This window comes from Erinaceus europaeus, chromosome 5, assembly GCF_950295315.1.
Source record: "Erinaceus europaeus chromosome 5, mEriEur2.1, whole genome shotgun sequence".
Classification (NCBI taxonomy): Eukaryota; Metazoa; Chordata; class Mammalia; order Eulipotyphla; family Erinaceidae; genus Erinaceus; species Erinaceus europaeus.
In genome coordinates, this window is record NC_080166.1 from 39294466 (window position 1) to 39320499 (window position 26034).

The window sequence follows — 26034 nt, forward strand, 5'->3', positions numbered from 1 at the left end:
TAAAGACGATATCCTAGAATGAATTTTCTCGTCACTGGGAAAGAATTGTGTTTTTTTGTTGTTGTTGTTGTTGTTTGTTTTTTGTAGTTAGGACACTTTTTCTTTCCTTTTACTAGCATCATCTGAAATATAAATACACACACTTGATAGGCAAAATTTGACACTTCAAAACTAAATTTTATTACGGTGCTTTTTGAGATAAATCATTGATTTCTGCTTCATAACATTATACAACTGTGGTACGTAGTCTGTAGGTTAACTGCTGGGATGTACAGATTTTAATAGAAAAGGTATATATGTACCTATAAATGGAGAGCATTGTGTATTCATCAGATCAGTTGAATAACTAAACTAATTTGTGTGTGTGTGTGTGTGTGTGTGTGTGTGTGATGTATTTAGCAACGCTTGAACAGGAGACGTCAGAATGAAATAATGGCCCAAATCCAAGCAGCTATCATACAAATCCCTAAACCTGCACCAAATCGTACTTTGAAAGCACTGGAGGTCCAAAAAATGATGAAAAAGAAAAAAGAGGCAGAGGTAAGTGATAAAATATTATGTTGTATCTGTTTTAATGAAAGAGTGATTGTGTCTTAAATGTATAGAGAAATGCCCTCAAACTTTGTACTTCTCTTTTATTGATCCTTTCACTTCAGAATTCCTCTACTTTCTGTATATTCAACCAATTTATACTACCATTACTTCAGAATCAAAACATGTAGCTTTAGTCTAAGGATTTCTAACCCCTATGAAATGGTAGCATCTGTCTGGACTCCCATGCTGAAGATTCTATGGCCATTAACAAACTAGTCCAAAATGAGTTTTGTATTGTGTCCTTCCTTACTTTCCTGGGTACATACGGGACTAGTTGAGGAATATATACCATGTATAATATAAGTCATTCCTATTTGTTTTTATTTTACATTGATTCCTTGTCACTACATGACATTGTTTTTCCATGAATCCTAGGAATATTGATTTATTTTCTGCCAATACATTTAAATGAAAATGTCCTACACTATACTAGTGATATTTTACCAGATTATATTGACAATTAATTTAATATAACCATATAGTATTTCATAAGAATAGTGCTTCATTTTGTCACTAATTACTATAATTACACTGCTTGAATATAGTGATCATAATGATATTTTCTTATGTGACCTAAAAAAAAAAAAGAATAAGACCTCCCATTTATTGGGCATCCTTACCACATTTTCCTGTAAAGCAATTTAAAAAATATTTGTATGCTTAGCAGTAGTTTACTAGATTATAGGATTGTAGTGTACATATAGCACACCACACCCACCACCAAAGTTCTATACCCCTGCCTTCCCACCTCCCAAAGATAATCCCCATAGGTCTCACAAGTTTTAGAAACAGTTTTGTAAAGTTTTTTTTTTTTTGCCTCCAGGGTAATGGCAGTGCCTGCACTACAAATCCACTACTCCTGGAGGCCATTTTTCCCATTTTGTTGCCCTTGTTGTTGCTGTTTATTGCTATTGCTGCCATTGTTGTTGTTGGATAGGACAGACAGAAATCTAGAGAGGAGGGGAAGACAGAGAGGGGAAGAGAAAGATAGAAAGAAACCTGCAGTAAAGTGGCTCCTCTGGAGTTGGGGAGCCAGGCGGTCAGACCGGAAACCTTATATGCTTAACCCCCTGAGTTGCTGCCTTGACCCCATGTAAAGTCATTTTTATATTTCCTTGATTCACTTAAAATTCATTTGTAAGGATTTTCAGTAGAGATTAATTTAATTAAATTTAGAAAGCAAATTAATAGTATAAATTGGGTTACATTAGGAAGCACCTGACAATTTTATTTATTTTTTTTGTATAAGTATGGTTATCCTCATTTAAATTCATTCCAGATTAAAATGCCTGCTCTGAACCTTTGATAATCTTCATTCTTATTAAGCTTTTGATAAATTTCAGAGCCAGTACTGTAAACTGCATTCAGATTATGTACTTATCACACTTTTAGATACATTTTCTCTAGTCTAAAGGTAGTAATTCAGAATTACAAAACTATTCTAGAATGCAGTTTTTTTCATATCTTCCTATTTAGCTTGATTAGTAGTTTGTCACCTTATAAACTGGAATGAACATAGTAAATGAAGATCTCTAGCATTTTTTTAAGTTAAAAGACTGATAATAACTTTTCTTTAAAGGATGTGGCCAACGAGATTAAGAAGTTTGAAGCATTAATTAAAAAGGATCTCCAGGCAAAAGAAAGGTGGGATGTTAAATATTTCAATCATTGAAAAATCACTACACTGTTTTTTTCTATCACTTTTGAATATTTAGAAGTAGAGTTCATCCAAATACCTTTTTATCTTGGATTCTTTTCTAAGAAAGCATATGGAGGATAAGTGAGCTAAAATTCAGTTTGTTAATGACTTTCTATAAAGACCAAAAGGGAAAGTAGCTACTTAGAAATGTGAAGTTAATTTGGTTTTGTATGATCTGTCCATTCTAAGTACACACACATTTTTAAACAATTACTAAAATAGTTCCAGGTTAAATTAGTCACAGTAAAGACTTTAATTACAAATTGGTTTCTCTCGTGTTGCATTTTAGCCTTTAACACATGTTCTAGCTTCTAGAGTTGTTGGTTGGCTGATGATGTGTCACTAATGATTATGTTCTGTGACTTCATTGTTATTATGTTTTATTTTTGTTTATTGGATAGAGAGAGTCAATCGAGAGGGAAGGGGGTGATAGAGAGGGAGAGACACCTGCAACACTGTGTTACCACTTACAAAGCTTTCCCCTGCAGGTGGGGTCTGGGGGCTTAAACCGAGTCCTTGCATGTTAGAACATGTACGCTCAACCAGGCGTGCCACCACCCAGCCCTTTAAAAATTTTTTTTAAAAATTATCTTTTATTTTTATTTATTGGATAGACACAGCCAAAAATCAAGAGGTAAGGGGGTGATAGAGAGGGAGAGAGACAGAGAGCCATGACTTCATTGTAAAAAATACTTCATCGTATAAAAAGGACTTGATCTGCCTAGAAGTAGAGTCCCTCTATTGTTTATATTCTATTAGGTTTCATTGCCCAGGGTTTGATTAGGAGCTAAGTACTAGATCATGTTGAATTTGCCTGCATTTTTCAAATAGAAACAAAACCACATTTTCTAGGTGAATATATATATATATATATATATATATATATATATATATCTCAAAGGAAAAACATGCAAAATATATTTTTAGCTCTATATTCATATTTCTGTGGGAAGGGAATATATCACATTAGGGAGAGCTGGAAAAAGAAATGGTGAATAATTCAGGTGTGGAAGAAAAATGAGTATATACAGTGCCTTTTCTCCTGTCCTCTACCTTCTGAAACTCTATTCTTTTTTTTTTTTAAGAAAGGATTAATTAACAAAACCATAGGGTAGGAGGGGTACAACTCCACACAATTCCCACCACCCAATCTCCATATCCCACCTCCTCCCCTGATAGCTTTCCCACTCTCTATCCCTCTGGGAGCATGGACCCAGGGTCATTGTGGATTGTAGAAGGTGGAAGGTCTGGCTTCTGTAATTGCTTCCCCGCTGAACATGGGCATTGACTGGTCAGTCCATACTCCCAGTCTGCCTCTCTCTTTCCCTAGTAGGGTGGGTCTCTGGGGAAGCAGAGCTCCAGGACACATTGGTGGGGTCTTCAGTCCAGGGAAGCCTGGCCGGCATCCTGATGACATCTGGAACCTGGAGGCTGAAAAAAGAGTTAACATACAAAGCCAAACAAATTGTTGAGCAATCATGGACCCAAAACTTGGAATAGTGGAGAAGAAGTGTTACTGACTGCAAACTCTAGTGTACTTCTGCTTTCAGGTATATATTTTGCAGTAGTTTATGGATACGTGTGAACGTATGCTCTCTCTCACAGAAACTGGTGTATATCTAGGTTTTGTGACTTTGTTAGAAAGTGAACCACCTGAGATGGAATTAGAGTATACTATGAAAGGAAAAGTCTCACCCGAGTAATGAAGCTGAAGGGTTGTCATTCCACACGTGAAGTCTCTGGACACAGTCTGAAGTGAAGCATGTGGAGGTGGTAATCATTGTGTTGGTTAGGTTGTGGTCGGCCTCTACTTCCCCCAGTCCTGGAACCCTTGGATAGTGCCCACTTTCCCGTATGCCTCTCCCAATCCATATCAAATAATATTGTATCTGCCAATCACAATCTGAAACTATTCTAATCCCTACTATATCAGTGTTTTTCCTGATTAAAAAATCAAAATCCAAGCCTACTTAACCATTTTTCCACCACCTGAATCTTTCATGTTCACTTTGACCTTGACTTTTTTTCTATTTTAAATTTCTATTTCTCTATTTTAGGTATTTATTGTACATGAGAAAAAGAGTTTTAAGTGTAAAAAAGAAAAACGTTTTAAGTGAAACACACTAAGAGAGATAGAGGAAGGGAGAGAGAGAGAGAGAGAGAGAGAGAGAGAGAGAGAGAGAGGGAGAGAGAGGCCAGACCACTCTGGTACATTTACTTCTGGAGATCAAACTGGAAACCTCAAACATGCAAGTCCACTGCACTATTAGTTGACCTATTTCCTTGACCTTGAAACCCCTCTCTTTCTTCAACTCTTTATGCATCTCACCTGCTACAGTTTGGAATGATAAATTATTTACCTGAGACCAGTCATTTTAAAGTATTGATATATATATATGTATGTATATATAAGAAACTTGTCGGTGAATTGTATTCTCTATAACTCCATTTCCAGCCCTTCATTGAGAGTCCTCAGTTTCTAAACAATTTAGGAAACTAGACTTAAGACCAAGGACATAGTAGTATCTTCTTACTCCTGTACTAACTTCTGTTTTCATTGGTTAGTATTCTTGCCATGTCAGTTACCACAATGCTTTAAAGATAACCTTTTGGGGGGTTCGTTGAAATAACTCTCCTGGAAGGGTTCCTGCTCTGTTAGGCATGCAACCCAGATTTGATTTTCTCACTATACCATATGGAAGTACACCTGCATTGGGGGAAGCTTCAGTGTTGTGATATATTATCTATCTAGATATGTATGTATGTATCTATCTATCTGTGCCTCTATCCATCTAATATCTAGTATCTATCAAAAAGCTACCTGTCATCTATCCCTCACTATCTAAGCTATCATCTGTCTTCATCTATACCCATCTTTCACCTGTACATCCTCTGTTGTATATCCTTAAGTCATCTATATATCTATATATGTATGTATTATCTATCTCTGTATCAGTCTTTTTGCTGAAAAAAATTGACCAGAAACATTGAAGCCCAGATAGTTTACAGTACAGTTGCTGGCACACAGGTACTATTTCTCATCACAATAAGATAGGTAGATACTGTCATTCCAATATTAGGTCCATCATTGTGGCAAAATATCTTAAATACATATAGTTGAAAATAAAATGCAGCTTTTCATGCATAATGAAAATGCATTATACTTCATTAATTTCAGAGTTAATCTAAGTAAATAATCTTTGACATTACAGAGATTTCAGTAACTATGCAATTACTTTCCAGTGACTCTTTTTTTTTTTTTTTTTTTTAATTTTTTATTTAAGAAAGGATTAGTGAACAAAAGCATAAGGTAGGAGGGGTACAACTCCACACAATTCCCACCACCCAATCCCCATAACCCACCCTCTCCCATGATAGCCTTCCCATTCTCTAGCCCTCTGGGAGCATGGACCCAGGGTCGTTGAGGGTTGCAGAAGGTAGAGGGTCTGGCTTCTGTAATTGCTTCCCCGCTGAACATGGGCGTTGACTGGTCGGTCCATACTCCCAGTCTGCCTCTCTCTTTCCCTAGTAAGGTGTGTCTCTGGGGAAGCTGAGCTCCAGGACACATTGGTGGGGTCTTCAATCCAGGGAAGCCTAGCCAGCATCCTGGTGGCATCTGGAACCTGGTGATTGAAAAGAGAGTTAACATACAAAGCCAAACAATTTGTTGAGCAATCATGGATCCCAAGTTTGGAATAGTGGAGAGGAAGTGTTAGGGAGGTACTCACTGCAAACTCTAGTGTAATCCTGCTTTCAGGTATATATTTTGCAGTAGTTTATGGATACGTGTGCACATACGCTCTCTCTCACAGAAACTGGTGTATGTCTAGGTTATGGGACTTTGTTAGAAAGTGAACTACCTGAGATGAAATTAGAGTGTACTATAAAAGGAAAGGTCTCACCCGAGTAATGAAGCTGAAGGGTTGTCATTCCACACGTGAAGTCTCTGGATACACTCTGAGGTGAAGCATGTTGAGATGGCAATCGTTGCTTTGGTTAGGTTGTGATCGGCGGATGCAATATTATTTGGTATGGATTGGGAGATGCATACGGGAAAGTGGGCCCTATCCAAGGGTGCCAAGACTGGGGGAAGTAGGGGCTCTATAGTGAAGATGTGAGGTTCCTGCTGTCTTAGGGTTCAAAAAGACAATCAATAGTTAATATTATCATCACATTATTTGTTAATTGGGTTAACTTTGAAAAGTCCCTTTGTTATGGTTTGCTGTACAGTACCCAGTATCTTGTATATAGCTGTGCTGTTGGATGCTTCTAATCTACTTGGTCTAGGCTTTTGAGAGAGTCCGCATATCAAATACATAGCCTATCTATTAAAAAGATTCAGTTTGTCTTTTGAGAACCTTTGAGACATACAATTGATTTACCCCTCTCATATTAATTAACTACTGATTTATATGTCTACATTTTGCTAGGAGTGTACATAAACACCATTCCCATCACCAAAGGACCGTGACCCATCCCTCCCGCCCATTCCCACCCCCCACTGGCCCAGGAAGCTACATGTCTACCCCTCACCACTGGGTTTTTACTTTGGTGCCCTACTTATTTCCAGTGACTCTTACTGACAGAATACAACCAAATATTTGTTCCCTGTTGATAAAATAGCTAGGATTTTAATCTGTAACTTTTATAATTATATTATACTGTTTAGTGTTCCCTAATATGAAGTGAAATTAGTAAATATCAACTACATGTCAGGTACATGTGACACCATTACGGAAATTAGTGAAACCAGGTAGATTTTTTATAAACTCAGTTTACCTAGGAGCTGTAGACCTACAAATAATGAACTACAGTACTACAGTGTGTTCTGTACAAGTGTGATTATTTCCTTACCATCAATTAACTGTACTTTTAGAGGAACACTTCATCTAAAAGTTTGTTGCTGTTTTTTCCTTACATACCATAGTAGTACATCTTTTTTGTCTTTTCAATTGTTTTAGGTCACTTTCAACTAAATAGAAAATAACATTAAAGCAGTAATTACTAAAACTCTACAAAATCTTTTAGCAAATAACAAGGTATAATTTGTACAGTTGTATTTTATATTGTTCATTTTTTATTATTTGAATATTTATTTTATTTGATAGGACAGAGAAATATTGTGAGGGGAAGGGGAAATAGAAAAAGCAAGAGAGAGAGAGAAAGAGACACCTATAGCACTGTTTCATCACTGATGAAGCATCTCCTCTGCAAGTAGGAACTGAGAGCTTGAACCCGTCTTTTTTAAAAAATTTTTTATTATATTTATTTATTGGATAGAGACAGCCAGAAACCAAGAGGGAAGGGGGAGATAGAGAGGGAGTGAAACAGAGAGACACCTGCAGCCCTGCTTCACCACTTGTGAAGCTTTCCCCCCAGCAGGTGGGGACCAGTGGCTTAAACCCAGGTCCTTGTGCACTGTAACCAGTGCACTCAACCAGGTGCACCACCACCCAGCCCCCTGGATCCCAGTTTTTACACATGGTAACAAGTGCAGTCAATTGGGTGTGCCACCACCCAGACTCATATATATATATATATATATATATTTTTTTTTTTTTTGCCTCCAGGGTTAGCCCTCCAGCTCAGTGAAGGCAGTGCTTTCTCCCATTTTATTCAATAGGACAGAGAGAAATTGAAAGGAGGGAGACAGAGAAAGAGATGGAAAGACAGACACCTTGCAGACCTGCTTCACCACTTCCTGAAGTGTCCTTCCTGCAGGTGGGGAGCATGTGCTCAAACCCACGTCCTTGTGCAGGTCATTTTACATAGTACTATATGTACTTAACCAGGTGTGGTTAAGTACATATAGCTCCCCATCTTTATCTTTAAAGAGCTTATACGCTGAGTGGATAACTTGATTCTTACATACATGAAACATCTTTCATTTTGATATTTAGAATGAATTTCTAAATTCTGTTCTAAGCTGCTATTTGTCTCACTAAATTGAGTATGTTTGCTTTCTATTGGTGAGATTACCAGGATTTTCCTGATCTTTTAATTTTGGACTTGAGTTAGGACAAGAGCCCTGAGGTGGGTCTTTTCATGTGGCTCATCAGGACTTAGGTGAGAAACTACACTGATCCTGTGCTTGTATGTGTGTGGCATAGTGAGAAAATCATACTGGAGCTCTGCCATAAGCAGTCAGTAAGTCAAAGGGAGTTCATAGAACAACTTCCCTTTGCATAAATGAAAGGAGAATGGTGGTGGATAGAGTCTTCTTTGTAAGTACCTTAAAAAAAATTTTTTTTTATTTATAAAAAGGAAACACTGACAAAAAACATAGGATAAGAGGGGTACAACTCCACACAGTTCTCACCACTGGAACTCCATATCCCATCCCTAACAGCTTTTCTATTCTTTATCCTTTTGGGAGTATGGAAACAGGGTCATTATGGGGGGCAGAAGGTGGGAGGTCTGGCTTCTATAATTGCTTCCCTGCTGAACATGGGCATTGGCAGGTTGATCCATACTCCCAGCCTCTCTCTCTCTCTTTCCCTAGTGGTGCAGGGCTCTGGGGAAGCGGGGCTCCAGGACACATTGGTGGGGTTGTCTGCCCAGAGAAGTCCAGTTGGCATCATGGTAGCACCTGGAACCTAGTGGCTGAAAAGAGAGTTAACATATAAAGCCAAACAAGTTGTTGACTAATCATGAACCTAAAGGCTGGATTAGTGCAGATGAAGAGTTGGGGGGGGGGTGTTTCTGTTTTGTAGATAGCTAGTAGGCTTATTTTAGTTATATTCCAAAGGGCCCATGACTATACTAGTTTTTTTTTTTTTTTTTTCTGAGGCTGACATGTAGGTGGATCCAAGTTATTGTCTAGGGGGATGATGTCATGGCTGGATAAAGGACCAGAAAGCTGGATTAGGGAAGAGAGTAGCTCCCAAATAGGGGAAAGGCATACAGATATTGTTGACTGTAAACCCCTTCATTTTGATCTGATCTAGGGCCCATATTCAGCTTAGGAGCCTATGTGACCTCTGCATCCCTGTAGATCTGAGCTCACATTCTGTGGTCATGAGTAAGAATGTTCCAAGCTGCCCCAATTTCAGGACCTGTCTTCCTCATGGGCTAATATACTGTACTAGCATGGCCACTGTGACAATTAGGTTGCCAATATTGTTCATACTCTAGACTCAAAATAGGGCAGACGAGATATTTAGTGTCAGAATGAAGAAGATGGAGAGAAATCTAGATACAATGAAAATCATGAGAAATGAAGAACAAATAGGCAACAGATCTAGAGAAGCTATACTCAAGATTTCACAAAAGTGGGTACATTTAGTATAGAAACAGGGTGAGTAAAGTGAAATATCACACTAAAGTTCTAATAATTTGCTTTAGTGATTGTTTGAATAAACTTCTGTCTATATCTTGTATTCATACATAGATTGTATTAATAAAATTCCCCATAGTCTCAAGTAGAGCCATGCAATTCCATCTTTTCAAATGTAAAATAAAAACTATCATATTATTCTTAGTGCATCCAAGACTTCTTTAGATACGACAGGCCTGACAGCTACTGATTTGTTAAACACTTACTCAGATGATGACTACATTAAAAAAATTCAAAAACGCCTAGAAGAGGATGCCTTTGCACGAGAGCAAAGGGAGAAAAGACGGCGAAGACTGTTAATGGACCAGTTAATAGCCCATGAAGCACAAGAGGTAAGTTGTTGGTTAAATAGTATTACTAAAGAATTTACAAAATAATAGTCTTATTCATGTGTATGTTTCTTATGTATGTGCTTCTTACCTCTGAATTAAATGCAGGTTGCATCCTGTTTTATAATAGCAAGTAGCCAGGGGGAAAAAACTACACAAAACATTTACTAAAGAATCTAAAATGTGGTAATTAGACAACATTGTGAGTGTGCATGGTACCACTGGCTTGCAGACTCATAAGTGATTGAAAAGGTAAATTTTATTTTACCATAATAAAAATAAAGACAAACAAGTAGAATGTAAACTCTATGGCATTTCAGGTTTTTTTGTTTGTTTGTTTGTTTTGTCTGTTTCCTCAGTAGTTTTGTAGCTCCAGGCTTATGTATAAGCCTTTAAGTTTCCTTCTCTCTCCTCTTTCTTCCTTTCTCTTTAATCCCACCCCCCTTTTGTTTCCATCAGAATTTCTGTGGCTTCTGCTTGCATGACTCAATTATTCCCTGAAGCTTTTTTTTTTTAACTTTTTCTTGTGATAATGATGGAGAAAGATAGAAAGGGGAGACTCATGCTGAACTACCCCACTGTTAGTGAATCTCCTGCTGGTGGTGAGGAGAAAGATTTAAATCTGACTGCACATGTTACCACATGCTTTCTTAACTCATTTTCACTGATTTTGTGGAAATTGTAAGATAACGGGACATATACTTTGCTCAAGTATGGAACATTTTCTGCTATAATTTCTTTGAATATATTCTCTACTCTTTTCTCCCTCTTTTTTCTCAGGGGTCCCAGTAATTCTGATTTTCATCCTTCTGATGGAGTCTGCTATTTCATGGAGAACTGCTTCATTTTTTCTAAATGTTTCATCTCCAGCTGCTTTAAATTCAGTTGTGTGGTAGTTGATATTCTCTCCTCTACCTGATTTAGTTTACTTCCTAGGCCGAAACTGCACTCAAACTGTCATTCATGCCCTGCATCTCTGTTTGGAGGTTTTTTGTGGTTTTTTTTTTTTTCTTGTTTTTTTCCCTGCACTTTGTAATTCTTTGGTAAATAGTTTCTAAATTCTTGAATCTGTGCCTGTATTTAAAGTTTAATTTCTGTTTTTTAAAGATTTTTTTAAAAATCTTTTTTTTAAATCTTTATTTAATTTTTGGATAGAGACAGCCAGAAACTGAGAGGGAAGGGGGCAATAGAGAAGGTGAGACAGAGAGACACCTGCATCCATGCTTCACCACTCACAAAGTTTTCCCCATGCAGGTGGCGACCAGGGGCTTGAATCCAGGTTCTTGTGCATGGCAACATGTGCACTCAACCAGGTGCGCCACTACCTAGCCCCTTAAAGTTTAGTTTCTTGAGCTGATTTCATAATGAGTTTTCTGAACTCTTATCTCTTTCATTTTTTTCTAGATCTGTGTCTGTCTGGTCATTTGAAGTTTCTGTTATTGCTGTCTACTCAGTTTCTGCATTTATTGTAACTCTTGTTGTTGTTGTTGTTGTTGTGCCAGCAGGAGGCACTGTGGCTATGATGTTGGATTTCCCTTTTTTTTAAATATTTATTTTATTTATTTATTCCCTTTTGTTGCCCTTGTTGTTTTATTGTTGTAGTTATTATTGTTGTTGTCGTTGTTGGATAGGACAGAGAGAAATGGAAAGAGCAGGGGAAAACAGAGAGGAGGAGAGAAAGATAGACACCTGCAGACCTGCTTCGCCACTTGTGAAGCGACTCCCCTGCAGGTGGGGAGCCAGGGTTCGAACCAGGATCCTTATGCTGGTCCTTGTGCTTTGCGCCACCTGCGCTTAACCCGCTGTGCTACAGCCTGACTCCCGGATTTCCATTTTTATATCTTGGTAAGGGAGAAGAGATTTTATCCTGTGTTACCTTGCCATTTTAGTGATTTTTAATGCCAGTACAGGATCTCCCTGCTGTTGTTCTGTAACAGCACTGGAGAATTCCTTTCTCCTTAGTGTTGAAAAAAAAAAAGCAGGATTTATTTCTCTAGCTGGGTGCCAGTGCCTGTGTAGTCCACATAGGATTAGTTCTCAGTTAAGTTTTTGTCATAAATCCTGGTGATCCTTATGGGTAGTTCAGTATCTTGATGCCCTTGGGTTCACAGTTTAAATACCCCAAACTTCTGCCTTCTTTCCTCCAACCATGTGCTCTGTTTTGTAAGTACCAAAATAATGCCTCCTACCACTGAGCAAGGTTTTTAAAATCTTGAAGAGACTTTCCCTCACTCTTATCCATGCTTGCCTATGTTTCCTTGTGACTAAATGAGTTATTTAAGAAGGCACAATTGCAAATTGGTTTGTTTTTAGTTGATTTTTTTTTTAGCAGTTGCTTTAATTCCTGCCCCCTCAGCTGCTAATCCCCTGGAAGTTGGCTGGGATTTCTTTTTCTGTGGGAGCCCGAGTCTATCAGAGAGCTTTATTTATTTATTATTGGATGGAAACATAGAGAAATTGAGAGGGGAGGAAGACATAGGGGGAAAGACAGAGAGACATCTGCAGCCCTACTTCACCACTCCAGAAGCTTTCACTCTGAAGGGGCTTGAACCTGGCTCTTTGTGCATTGTAATGTGCTTAACCAGGTGTGTCACTGTCTGGCCCCTTAGCCAGATAGTTCCCCCTTAAACACTGGTGGATCCTTGTGGGCAGTTCCCACACCCCTTTTCCATCCATTAACCACTCATGTCTGCACTCACTGTGGCTTAGTGAGCTTCTAAAGAAATTCTGATTGTGGAGAGTCAAGCAGTAGCACAGAGGGTTAAGCACATGTGGCAAGCAGAAGGACCTCCTTTAAGGATTCCAGTTTGAGCCCCCCCCCCCACACACCTGCAGGGGAGTCGCTTCACAGGCAGTGAAGCAGGTCTGCAGGTGTCTTATCTTTCTCTCCCCTCTCTGTCTTCCCCTTCTCTCTCCATTTCTATCTGTCCTATCCAACAACGACATCAGTAATAACTATAGCAATAGTAACTACAACAACAATAAAAAACAAGGGCAACAAAAAGAGGAAATAAATAAATAAAATAAAAAGAAATTCTGATTGTATTTTGCTGAATTTTCAGGTGATTTCCATTGCTTTTTCTAGTTGATCTAAAATAGTCAAGTGAGACTGTTGTTACTCCATATCATCCCTCTGGAAATATTCAGCCTTTACTATACTGAAGAGCATTTCTTCAATACTTAATACACTGAAAACTTTTATAATGAAAGTATACTCAATTTTATTGAGTGGTAGAGAATCCCAGCACCCATTGTAGTATCAAGAATTAAACCCGGGGCCTTGCACATATAAAGCATATTATATACCACTGAGTTACCCCTTTGATATATCTATATATATTTATTTATATTTAAAATGTTTTCTTCACCTGTTGAAACTATCAGAAAGGGATTTTTTTTAAATGAAAATAGCATATAAAAGTTGTTAGTCTTGTCAGTTTGTTCATTGATCTCCTCAGGTGGTCCTCAGAGTGTGATTCCTGGGCAACAAGTAGCATTATCTCCTAATTTTTAAACATTGGCATACCTAAGCATCACTTCAGACTACTGAATTTGAAACACTGGGGTTAACAGTCTCCCTTGTTGATTAATTTCTTTTTTAAATGTTATTAGTGATTTAATAATGATTGACAAGATGTGGGATAAGCAGGGTATAATTCCACACAATTCCCACCATCAGAGTTCTGTATCTTGTCCTCTCCATGGGAAAGTTCCCTATTCTATTATTATTATTATTATTAATGAGAAATATAGGAAGAGAGAGAGAGAGAAAGAATAAGACATCACTCTGGTACATGTACTGCTGGGATCTGAACTAGGGACCTCATGCTTGAGAGGTCAATGCTTTATTTACTGTATCACCCCCTGGACCACTGGTTCCCTATTCTTATCCCTCTGGGAGTGTGGGTGCAGAAGGTGGGAGGTCTGGATTCTGTAATTGTTTGTCCACTGGACATGGGCACTCCATGTCCCCAGCCTCTTTCTTTCTTTCTTTCTTTCTTTCTTTCTTTCTTTCTTTCTTTCTTTCTTTCTTTCTTCCTTTTTTTTTTTAAGATTTTATTTATTCATTCATGAGAAAGACAGGAGGAGAGAGAAAAAACCAGACATTACTCTGGTACATGTGCTGCTGGGAATTGAACTCTGGACTTCATGCTTGAAATGCTTTATCCACTGCACCACTTCCTGGACTCCTGGACTCCTGGAACACCGCAGCCTGTTTCTGTCTCTCTCTAGTGGGGTAGCACTCTGGGGAGTTGGGGTTCCAGGGTACTTTGGTGAGGTCGTCTTCCCAGAGACATCAGGTTGGCATTATGGCAGTATCTCCAACGTGGTAGATAAAAACCATTAAGATATAGCAGAAAGACACCGTTTTATAATCAAGAACCTAAAGGTACGAATATAGCAGAAGAGATTTGGGGTCTTCATTTTGAAGAAGCTAGGAAGTCTATTTTGGCTATTTTTCACTATGTGCGCTTAACCCCTTAACCCGATGTACTGCTATTCAGCCCCATATTCTAGCTATTTGCCTAGGCCCAGCAGCTAACATGCAGGTGGGCTAAAAGTGTCTGGGAGGATTGTGTAAGAGTTGGGAATAGGACCAGAAAGCTGGATAGGGTATAAAGTAGTTCTCAAATATGAGAAAAATATATAAATACACTTAACTGTAAACCCCATAGATTTTAGGGCCCATGTCTGTTCGTATTTAGCATAGGAGCCTATGTAACCTCTGCATCTCCAAGTTGGTCTGAGCACACATACTGAGGTCATAGCCGGGAACATTGCAGGCTGCATTTATTTCAGGACCAGTCTTCCTCGAGTGCCAGAGTATGTTGACCCAGCCTCACTTCAGAAAGTGGGGCAATTTCTACCACCATTATCCTACATTGAGGGCAAGGTCCTGTCAAGGCCCACAAGAGGGTTTATGATGATGTTCCTGCCAGAGATGACTAGTGATGGTGGAGAGAGGGATCTGTTAGAGGTCTAAGCCCATCAGATCTGTGAGGGAATCCCAGGGTTCCCTGACTAGGGCCCCAGATTAGTTTATTTACAAATGTTCCCAAGAAGAGAAAGTTCTCTGAGAGCAGGTTTCTCAGTTGTCTTATTATTGTATTCCTGGGTCTTGAACAAGTAGAAGTTCTCAAACTGTATGACAACCAGTTTGAAAGTGCCTTTAGTAAAGCTCTACTTGTTCTAGACCCAAAAACAAGTATGACATTCTTTGTCACTGTGCATTTAGTGAACCTCTTATTCTTTGGTACTTATTCTAGACCCAGGGATACAATAACAGACAAGAAAATTGAGAAACCTGCTCTCAGAGAACTTACTTTTTGTGGGAATATTTGTAAACAAGCTAATATATTATTGTAAGTGTGCAGCGAAGATGATGGGAGTGATAGGTGACTGGCAAAGCCAGACTTTGCTGTGGTATAGAGATGGTTTTTAAAAAACACATAAAACACTGATAACACATAAAACATCATGTGGTATTAGGTAATTGTAATTGAGGTGGGATTAATTTTCAGCAGAGCCTGAAATAGTGCAAAGTAAACTTTTTTTTAGAGAGAATCTCACGTGGAAAGTCTCACATTTGGTCTTCTTTTTTTTTTCTCTTTGTATACTAAATCTTTTTTTTTTTTTTTTAATTTTTTATTTAAGAAAGGATTAGTGAACAAAAGCATAAGGTAGGAGGGGTACAACTCCACACAATTCCCAACACCCAATCCCCATAACCCACCCCCTCCCCTGATAGCTTTCCCATTCTCTATCCCTCTGGGAGCATGGACCCAGGGTCGTTGAGGGATGCAGAAGGTAGAAGGTCTGGCTTCTGTAATTGCTTCCCCGCTGAACATGGGCGTTGACTGGTCGGTCCATACCCCCAGTCTGCCTCTCTCTTTCCCTAGTAGGGTGTGACTCTGGGGAAGCTGAGCTCCAGGACACATTGGTGGGGTCTTCAATCCAGGGAAGCCTAGCCAGCATCCTGGTGGCATCTGGAACCTGGTGATTGAAAAGAGAGTTAACATATGAAGCCAAACAATTTGTTGAGCAATCATGGATCCCAAGCTTGGAATAGTCTTCTATATGCCCCATTAACTGAAGAAGCATATAGGTTCATTTAAATACAAAGAAGTGAAACTCTCTTATCCAGTTACTACCCTCCTTTCTTAGTGAAAAATTCACAGGGTAATTTGTTTGTATTAACAGTTGTTTCTTTAAAATATTTTTTAATTTTTAAAATTTTCCCTTTTGTTGCCCTTGTTTGTTTTTTTTAATTGTTGTGATTAATGTTGTTGTTGAATAGAACAGAGAGAAATGGAGAGAGGAGAGGAAGACAGAGAGGGGGAGAGAAAGATAGACACCTGCAGACCTGCTTACCACCTGTAAAAGGACTCCCCTAAAGGTGGGGAGCCAGGAGCTCAAACCGGAATCCTTAAACTGGTTCTTGCATTTCGGGCCACCTGCGATTAACCCGCTGCACTACCACCCAACTCCCTTAAACATTTATTTATTCCCTTTTTGTTGCCCTTGTTGTTTTATTGTTTTAGTTATTGTTGTTATTGATGTCATCGTTGTTGGATAAGACAGAGAGAAATGGAGAGAGGAGGGGAAAACATAGTGGGAGAGAAAGACCTATAGACCTGCTTTACCGCTTGTGAAGTGACTACTCCTGAAGGTGGGGAGCCAGAGGCTTGAATCAGGATCCTTATGCAGGTCCTTGCGCTTTGCACCACCTGTGCTTAACCCACTGTGTTACCGCCGGAATCCCTGTGCTAACAGTTTTTTCTTCAGACTAAAGTGTATCATTATCGAGTTATCTTTACTCTTTTTTTTTTTCCTCCAGGGTTATTGACTATTTCCGGGGTTCGGTGCATGCACAACGAATCCAGTGCTTCTGGTGACCATTTTGTTCCCTTTTGTTGCCCTTGTTGTTCTATCATTGTTGTGGTTATTAATATTGTTGTTGTTGCTGTCGTTGGATAGGACAGAGAGAAATCGAGAGAGGAGGGGAAGACAGAGGGGGAGAGAAAGATAGACACCTGCAGACCTGCTTCACCGTCTGTGAAGCGACTCCCCTGAAGGTGGGGATCCTGGGTGTTGAACCGGAATCCTTACACTGGTCTTTGTGCTTTGCACCATGTGCGCTTAACCCGCTGTGCTACCGCCCTACTCCCTGCTTTACTCTTATATAGAAAAAAGTACAAATTATGAGAAATATATCACTAAAAAGTATATTTAAAAACTGTTTTGAGTTTCATTAACTAGTATTGAGATTTGGGCACATTTGCATATATTTTAAATCACATATGTGTTGGTTGCTCTGTTTTTTCTTATGAGTTTCCTTCTCATAATGCAGGCCTTACACATAATTTTTGAAAATTGCATGAATTAATCTTTTCCAGTTTTCCTCACTTTCCACCAGAATGCAACTAGCATTAATTTTTCAAGGTTCTAGCTGGAAATCTGTTCTGCAATCTAGCAGGTTGAATATTTCCACCAATGGAATTAGAACTCTGTGTTATTTCTTCTCTGTTAGGCAGTTCTTATAATCAGCTTGTTATAATGGGCCTCCACTCTGCCTGTCTTTTTTTCTATTGAGTATAGAGTTCCCAGCCCAGCTGTGCAACTGAGGTAAGTCCACAGTGATGAAATGGGGATTCACATGTATAGCTTGGCCCGTTTTCCTACCTATCCTTCTCTTTTCATTGAAAATGACATTAGTTACTTCTAGCCTATATCTTTTTATTATTTTTATTGTTTTCTTTACTTATTGGTTAGAGAGAGTCAGAAATCAAGAGGAAAAGGGGTAGAAGGGAAGAGAGACTGAGAGACACCTGCAGCATTGCTTCACTACTTGAAAAGCTTTCCCCCTGCAGGTGAGGATCATGGGCTTAAATCCAGCTCCTTGTGCATTGTGACATGTATGCTCAACCACATGCACTACCACCCAGCCATACTTCTTATCTATTTCAAAATTTTGAAACTCCCATGTAATTCACCAACAAACACATTTTAAGTTTCACTCATCTTAAGTTGTAGATATTAATACAGCTGATAGTTATTCATTCTGAAGCTTCGTTGCATAATATCTACTCTGCCAACCAACACTAAGCTCCTTTATTCCTTTTAAATCATGGTGTGTTGTCATGTAAGAAATAATCAAAACATATCTGACCCATAGAGGTAATTGGTTTTCTTTGTTGGTTCCTGTTGAGATTCAAAGCAAACAATCAGTATTAACTATTCTAGAATGCCATAATTGAAGAGACAGATTTCAGAGTCACTAATGATTTTAATGTTTATTTCATGTCTTACTATCACAAAAATAACATGATTAATATTAATTAAACCTTTATTTAACCTACTTTAACATAATTCCCAAGCTCAAGTTTTGACATTTACCACAGTGTGTTACTGTTATTTGTAGATAGACTTTTTAAAGTGTACAATATTTCTTTTGTAATCTGCTATGGAGATATATCTTTTGAAACAACATTCATGAATAATGCTAGGTTTTCTAAGTAATGGGAATATTGAGTGTCAAACAAAAAGCCTCAGTAATTAGATACTCCTGTAAGACTTCCCCCTTGAGTATTTTAATTATCTTCTCTTCCTACATGATGTCTCTGTTTAGACAGAGTGAGAGTTTGAAGAGATCTTGGAGATCATCTTCATCCCAAATTATTTATTTTACCCATTAGGAAATAAGCCCTAGGGCTAGGGAAGGCAGCACAATTATTCTGCAAAATACTCTCATGCCTGAGGCTCTGAGGTCCCTGATTCAGTCTCCACCATAAGACAGAGCTGTATTTTTCTCTCATTCAAATAAAGTAAACAAAATTATTTTAAAAAAAGAAATAATCCCTACAAACTTACATTGTCCAACTCAAGACTACACAGGCAATTGATAGTACAACCAGACTGTAATGGTAAAGACTTTGACTGCTATTTCAGTGCTTATTTCCACTATTTAGCTACTGATTCCCTTAAATCTCAGTCTGTCTCTTTCTCTCTCTCTCTCTCTGTCTCTGTCTCTGTATGTCTCTCTCTCTCTCTCTCACACACACACACACACACACACACACACACCCTCTTAAAATAGAAGGTGCCTCAGTTTTCTTTTAGACTACAGATAATAGATTTTCTGGGATAAGCAGTATAAAATCCACCCCACCCCCCAGCTTTTTTCCAGTGTCACATTTTATCAAATTTTAGCCTTTTCTCATTCAAATATTGGGTGGAATATTTCCACTGGGAACCAGTCAGTTCTACTTTCTAATGTTAACATTGTCTGCATTTGTTATACAGTTAGTAGTCAGGCTAATAGAGCAAGTAGCCTAATTCCAGATATCTGAAGCATGCTTATAATTTGAGAATTATGTACTCCTTTGATAAAAATCTGAAAACAATCACTTATTTTACTGGGTTCATTTAAAATAAGTATGAGTTTCAAGGCCATAATGCTTTCAGATACCAAAATTAATATAACTTTTGTTGAAAATACGGATTTTATCTTAACTTTTAGGTTTAACTAATATTATCAGTGAGTTAACAGTGTTTTAGAAAATTGTAAGATTTTGGGAGTATAATTTCATACCCTCACTTGGTATGTGTAAGTAACACCTACACCAAAATTCTTAATAAAATAAGTAAGCATTTGGGCTGTAGTGCAGCAGATTAAGCGCAGGTGGCACAAAGCATAAGGACTGGTGGGAAGTATCCCAGTTTGAGCCCCCAGCTCCCCAGCTACAGGGGAGTCACTTCACAAGCGATGAAGCAGGTCTGCAGGTGTCTATCGCTTGCCCTCTCTGTCTTCTCCTCCTCTCTCCATTTCTCTCTGTCCTATCCAACAACAACGACATCAATAATAACTACAACAATAAAACAACAAGAGCAACAAAAGGAAATAAAAAAAGAAAAAATAAGAAAAAAAGTATAGGAACTATCAAATGAGCTCCCCCCCCCCAAAAAAAAAGAAAAGTAACCGAACTGTCTCTTGAACTCTGACAAATGGTGTTTTGGGGAGGTTTGGGAAGGGGTGCACAGAACTTTGGAAATTCTCATTTTCTAACATAATTTTTGTCACATTTGAATTTAAGTAAATGGCAGAAGTGACTATCATATTTTCAGTGGCACATCTGTACAGCCTCCATATTGCAGTCTGGATAGTACTTCAATAATTGGCTCTTGTAATGGTGTTCCCAGGAGGCATATCGGGAGGAGCAGCTGATTAACAGGCTGATGAGGCAGTCCCAGCAGGAGCGCAGGATCGCTGTGCAGCTCATGCATGTTCGGCATGAAAAGGAAGTTTTATGGCAAAACAGAATTTTCAGAGAAAAACAATATGAGGAGAGACGGCTGAGAGATTTTCAGGATGCTCTTGATCGAGAAGCGGTAAATATCTCCCTTAAACATCTTCCTAAGGAAGTTCCCTCCTTAGTGATCAATTCTCCAACTGCTGGCAGGAGCCCACGTTGAGACAAACCCTACAAAGAAACTCCCCCTACTCCTAGGAGAGGCTGACAAGGCTGACTACAGATTTTGCTAACCAATTTGACTGGATCAGTTTGTCTTAGAAGGAAGTTATAGTAGAGGTCATTACACTAAAACTTGAGATTTAGAGAAAAAAAAATATTTCTGACTTGATCCTTTCTATGATAACTTGATCCTTTCTACCAAATTAAGGTAAAGAAAAGTGCACATACTCAATACATTTTTTTTTTTAATTTTACATGGAGACCTTTTAGATGCACAATTCCACTGCTTCTAGAGTGATTTTTTTTCATTATTTTTATTGAAGATAGATATATGGAGACAAAAATGGAGAGAGAAATGAGTGTAGTGATAGGGAGAGAACCACAGCATTGGTCCTGTGGACCACCACCTGTGGACCTTCCTTAAGTGCTCTGGTACCCCCCTTGACACCAGGGCTCAAACCCAGAGTGCTTTACATATGATAAAACATGAGCTATTGACCCTGAATTATTTAATTTTGTTGATATGGCCATGAGAAATTCACCCATCTGAACCGTATTTTTTTTTTTCTGACAGAGAGGAGAGAAAGAGAATAAGGGGGAGAGCTAGGGAAAGATGCCATGGCAACCAGACTTAAACCCAGGTTTTGTGTATATGACAAAGCAGTTACAGTAACCAGATGTATTATGAATTAATTATGAATTAAATTTATATGATATTATCTCTCCCTATTTTTATATATGTATAACTATAGTGACATATTATAGCATTACAACCTTTACTATCAAGTAATTGAATGTGCTGCTCACCACTAGTTCTTATATTCACCTCTTTCTGATCATTTTTCTGGCCTGAAACACATTCTCCTATGTGTTCCTCTGGAGCAACTTTTGCGGGCAGTGGTTCTTAAGTTCTTTTTTATTGATAATTTAGGTGCCAGTCACTTTTTTCAGTTTTTGTTTATATAGAATAGCTTGGTTCTCATTTCCTTGACTATGTTTTGTAATTTTTTTCAAGTATAAAGTATTACTAACAAAAAGACATATGAAAATCTAATTTCTTTTTTTCCTTAGATGCATAAAGAAGAAATGCGTTTCAAAGTCCACAGCATATACAAAAGTGGTGGTTTTAGTAGTGGTTCTTCTATGTAAATATTCTCAGGGAATGAGAGAACTTGTAAACTGCTTTCTTTAAAAAAGATATCATTTGTCTTCAATATATAATCCTTTCTAATAAAATAAGGTTTTTCAGATTCATACTGCACTGATACTTTCTTGCAACTACAATAAGTCATTTACCTAGGGAATTTAGGTTTAGATTTTTATACAGAAACAAATATCTGGGTGAGAGGCATAGTTTTCATTACCATAGTATTGTTGTGTTTAGACCCTTTAATAGTCTGAAAAATAAAATACTAGCGGAAATTTGATACATAATTTTGTTCCTCATCTGCACATATATACACACATTCTTTGTATATACACACACACACACACACACATATATATATATATATATATGTATGTACACATGTTCATGGGTTCTAGTAATCAAATAGCATGTTTTTTTATTTAACAGATTTAATAGATGTATTTCCTATTAGGTATACTTCCAATTTATTTAATTAATTAGTATAAATTTATTTGAAGATATGCAAAGTTCATATGAATGCACTTTTGGTAGTGTGTTTTCACTGCCATAAAATATTCTTAAAAGCAGGTTGAGCTCTATTTGTCAACTTCATTATTACCATTAAGGTAGTTCAGCTTTTGCAATAGTTATATATCCAGCTTTTGCTAAAATTATACAACTTTTAAAAATATCCTTTGTAAAGGGAGTCGGGTTGTAGCGCAGCGGGTTAAGCGCAGGTGGCGCAAAGCACAAGGACCGGCATAAGGATCCCGGTTTGAACCCCGGCTCCCCACCTGCAGGGGAGTCGCTTCACAGGCGGTGAAGCAGGTCTGCAGGTGTCTATCTTTCTCTCCTCCTCTCTGTCTTCCCCTCCTCTCTCCATTTCTCTCTGTCCTATCCAACAATGACAACAACAATAATAACTACAACAATAAAACAACAAGGGCAACAAAAGGGAATAAATAAATAAAATAAATATTAAAAAATATATATATATATCCTTTGTAAAATACTTAGTTCTCAAGGATCAAGAAAATGGTGCTTTACCTTTGTAGAGGGGACATAGCCCAAAGGCTGGGGCAAGAGTCATCACATGGATTTGAACGATATGAAAACTAATCATAAGTGTCTTTTGCAAGAGATTAATTACTTAGATAATTGTTTCATATATATATTTAACCAAAGTAAATTTGAATGGATTAAGAGGAATTTTCATATGTAAACTTTGCTATTTATGTTTCCCCAAACCTTAACCCAGTTGGGGGAGACAAAGGTAGGGAGAAAAGAAGAGGATAGAAGAAAAAAATAGAAAGAGAAAAATCTGTTTTATTTTCACTACCAGTAGGTTTTGTTTGTACTGCCAACATTATTTGAAACAGACACTATCCTTATCTACATTTGATGTACAAGGAAAATGAAGCTTAAATAATCTGTTGTCAGATTATTATACAGCTTGCAGCTAACATAGCACAACTGATTCTATCAGACTCCAGAGTCTGAACTCACAATCTTTAAGATTTACTGCCTCCTACAGACTTCCTTCTTCTTTTCTTTTTCCTTTCCTTTCCTTTCTATACCTTTCTTTCTCTTTTTCTCCTTTTAGGTTGCAATACATTTGCTATAATAAGGAAATTGTGGCAGGTTTAAGCAAAGAGTGGTGAGAGGGTAGAAGTAGGGGACTAGATAGCTAAGACAAGGAAGAAAGGCCTAGAAAGAGGAAAGGAGAGTAGAGCAGAGGTTTAAAATTCTGTATTATTTCTGGGGAAGTTTCATATTTTTTTTTTCTTTCAAGGTTTAAGTTCCTCCACATCCTAAGTATCTGGACAGGTGGTATAGGCACAAAAGACCTATTTTAGTGTCATTTTTTCCCCATAAATTCTCATCTAACTGTTCTTTCAGATTTTATCTTTCCTACGAACTCCTCACACTTCACCAGCCAGGCCACAAAGCCTCCTACTTAAATGCTTTGAAAACATAGCTTACAAAGCAAGTCAAAAATAATTCTGGGTGGTTCTCAAACATGCCAAATATACAGATATGACATTATAGGTTGCCATGAGTTAAACAGCTAGATCACAGCCTGGCAGTGGCATACCTGGTAAAGTACACACATGTGCAAGACTCAGATTCAAGCACCTGGTTCCCACCTGCAAGGGGGAATGTTCACAGATGATGAAGCAGTGCTGCAGGTGTGCCTCTAATTCTCTCTCTTTTTTTCTCTCTCTCTCTCTCTCGCTCCTTCCCTTTCCACTTTGCTTTCTTTCTTCAAATAAAATAAAGGAAAAATAATAAAAAGATAGTAAAAGATGGCCACTGGAAGCAGTGGCTTTGTCCTGCAGACACCACATATCAGTGATAATCCTGGTGTCAGTAAAAAAGACCAAAAAGAGAAAGAAACAGAGAGGATTAAAAAAGCACACATGAAAAAGAATCTCCTGTGCTGGATAAAAATACCAGCCTGGGGGAGCAGTTGGTGCCGTAACTGGTTGAGCACACACACTACTAAGCTCAAGGACTCAGGTTCAAGCACCTGCTTCTCACCTGCGATGAAGCAGGTCTGCGTCTGCAGGTCTGTCTTTCTGTCTCTGTCTGTCTCCCTCTCAATTTGTCTCTGTTCTGTCAAGTAAAATAGAAAGAAAAAAAAAGTGCTTTCATGATGGTGGATTCATAATGTGGGCACTGAGCCCCAGTGATAACCTGGTGGCAAAATAAAAGCCAGGTTAAAATGTTTTTTCACGAGAAGTGATCTAGGGAAAAAATAATCCAAGAGTTAAGTTAAAACTAATTACCACTGTGTGGAATTTAAGTAGGGAAAACTGTTCAAGGAAAAATAACCACAAGGCCTTTCTGTTCTGCTTATTCTGCTCACTTGCACAAAAAGACAAATTTTAAAAATATCCTGCTCCCCAGAAGATATTAAGTCCTTCTTGATTCTGATGTATAAAGAGACAGTTAGAAAAGATGTAGAGACAATCAAAGAGGGGGGCCTTTGTATTCAATTGGCTGTTCCCATTGTACTCAGCTGATTATGAAATAATCCTCAAGGGGTGGACTAGGTGGTGATACACCTGGTTGAGTGCACATGTTACAATGTGCAAGGACAGGGTACAAACCCCCAGTCACCACTTGCAGCGGGAAAGCTTTGCAAGTGAAGAGGGCTGCAGGTGTCTCTCCTCTCTGTCTCTCTTCCTCTCTATCCCCCTTCCCTCTTGATTTTCTGGCTCTTTATCCAATAAATAAATAAATAAATATAATTTTAAAAATTAAAAAAACCCTCACTCCCTGACTACAGGGCAGTTAACAACTTTCTGCTCTGACAAGTGTTCCTCTCTGTACAGTGTTTATAATAGTCTTTCTTTCCATCTTATACATTAATTTTGATGATAATTCAACACACCTACTCCATGCCACAAGTTACCCTTGGCATTGGTCACCTAATCCAAATTTTTCCAACAAAAATTATAACAGTAACAAAACAAACCAACCCTTCATAGCAGTTATTTGCCATTCATGTTAGGTTAATCAGCTGTGATGGGCTCATGAGGTGTGACATTTTTTTTTTTTTTTATTATTTAAGAAAGGAGACATTAACAAAACTGTAGGATAGGAAGGGTACAACTCCACACAATTCCCAACACCCAGTCTCCATATCCCATCCCCTCACTGATAGCTTTCCCGTTCTCTATCCCTCTGGGAGTATGGACCCAGGGTCATTCTGGGTTGCCGAAGGTGGAAGGTCTGGCTTCTGTAATTGCTTCCCCGCTGAACATGGGCATTGACTGGTCAATCCATACTCCCAGTCTGCCTCTGCCTCTCTCTTTCCTGAGTAGGGTGGGACTCCGGGGAAGCAGAGCTCAAGGACACATTGGTGGGGTCTTCTGTCCAGGGAAGTCTGGTTGGCATCATGCTGGCATCTGGAACCTGGTGGCTGAAAAGAGAGTTAACATACAAAGCCAAACAAATTGTTGAACAACCATGGACCTAAATACTGGAAGTGTCGGGGCGGGGGGTGGGGGGCGGTATTCCCTGCAGGCTCTTGTGTACTTCTGCTTTCAGGTATATATTTTTCCCTGGTTTATGGACACGTATGAACATATGCTCTATCTCAGGGAACCTGGACTATATCTAGGTTTGGGGACTTTATTGGGGAGTGGAACAGCTGGAATTGAATTAGAGAATACTATGAAAGGAAAGGTCTCCCCAGAGTGATGAAGCTGAAGGGTTGTCATTCCACACCTGAAGTCTCTGGATACAGTCTGAAGTGACATTTTTTTCTGATAAGATGTTTCAGTTTGTTTTCCTGTGGAAATCAAGTCTTAATATTCCTGTATTTCTTCCCATTGAAGATATGGAAACATAGTGATGTTCAGATTCATTCTACTTGCCTAAGGTATAACAACTAGAACTTGAATTCTGTACACAGTCTAGGGCTTGAATTAAATCATAGTTCTGCCAAACATTCAACTCCCGTTTTA

General features: G+C 38.3%; 1 protein-coding gene across 1 annotated transcript in view; it reads left to right on the plus strand.

Annotated features, from left to right (window-relative positions):
* SPEF2 (sperm flagellar 2) overlaps window positions 1–26034 on the plus strand; it is a 305327-nt gene that overhangs the window by 53376 nt on the left and 225917 nt on the right. Inside the window, exons 5-8 of the mRNA XM_060191863.1 lie at window positions 400–540; window positions 2174–2238; window positions 9775–9961; window positions 20159–20347. Of these exons, the coding sequence (XP_060047846.1) occupies window positions 400–540; window positions 2174–2238; window positions 9775–9961; window positions 20159–20347 (582 nt within the window). The remainder of the gene's footprint in view (window positions 1–399; window positions 541–2173; window positions 2239–9774; window positions 9962–20158; window positions 20348–26034) is intronic.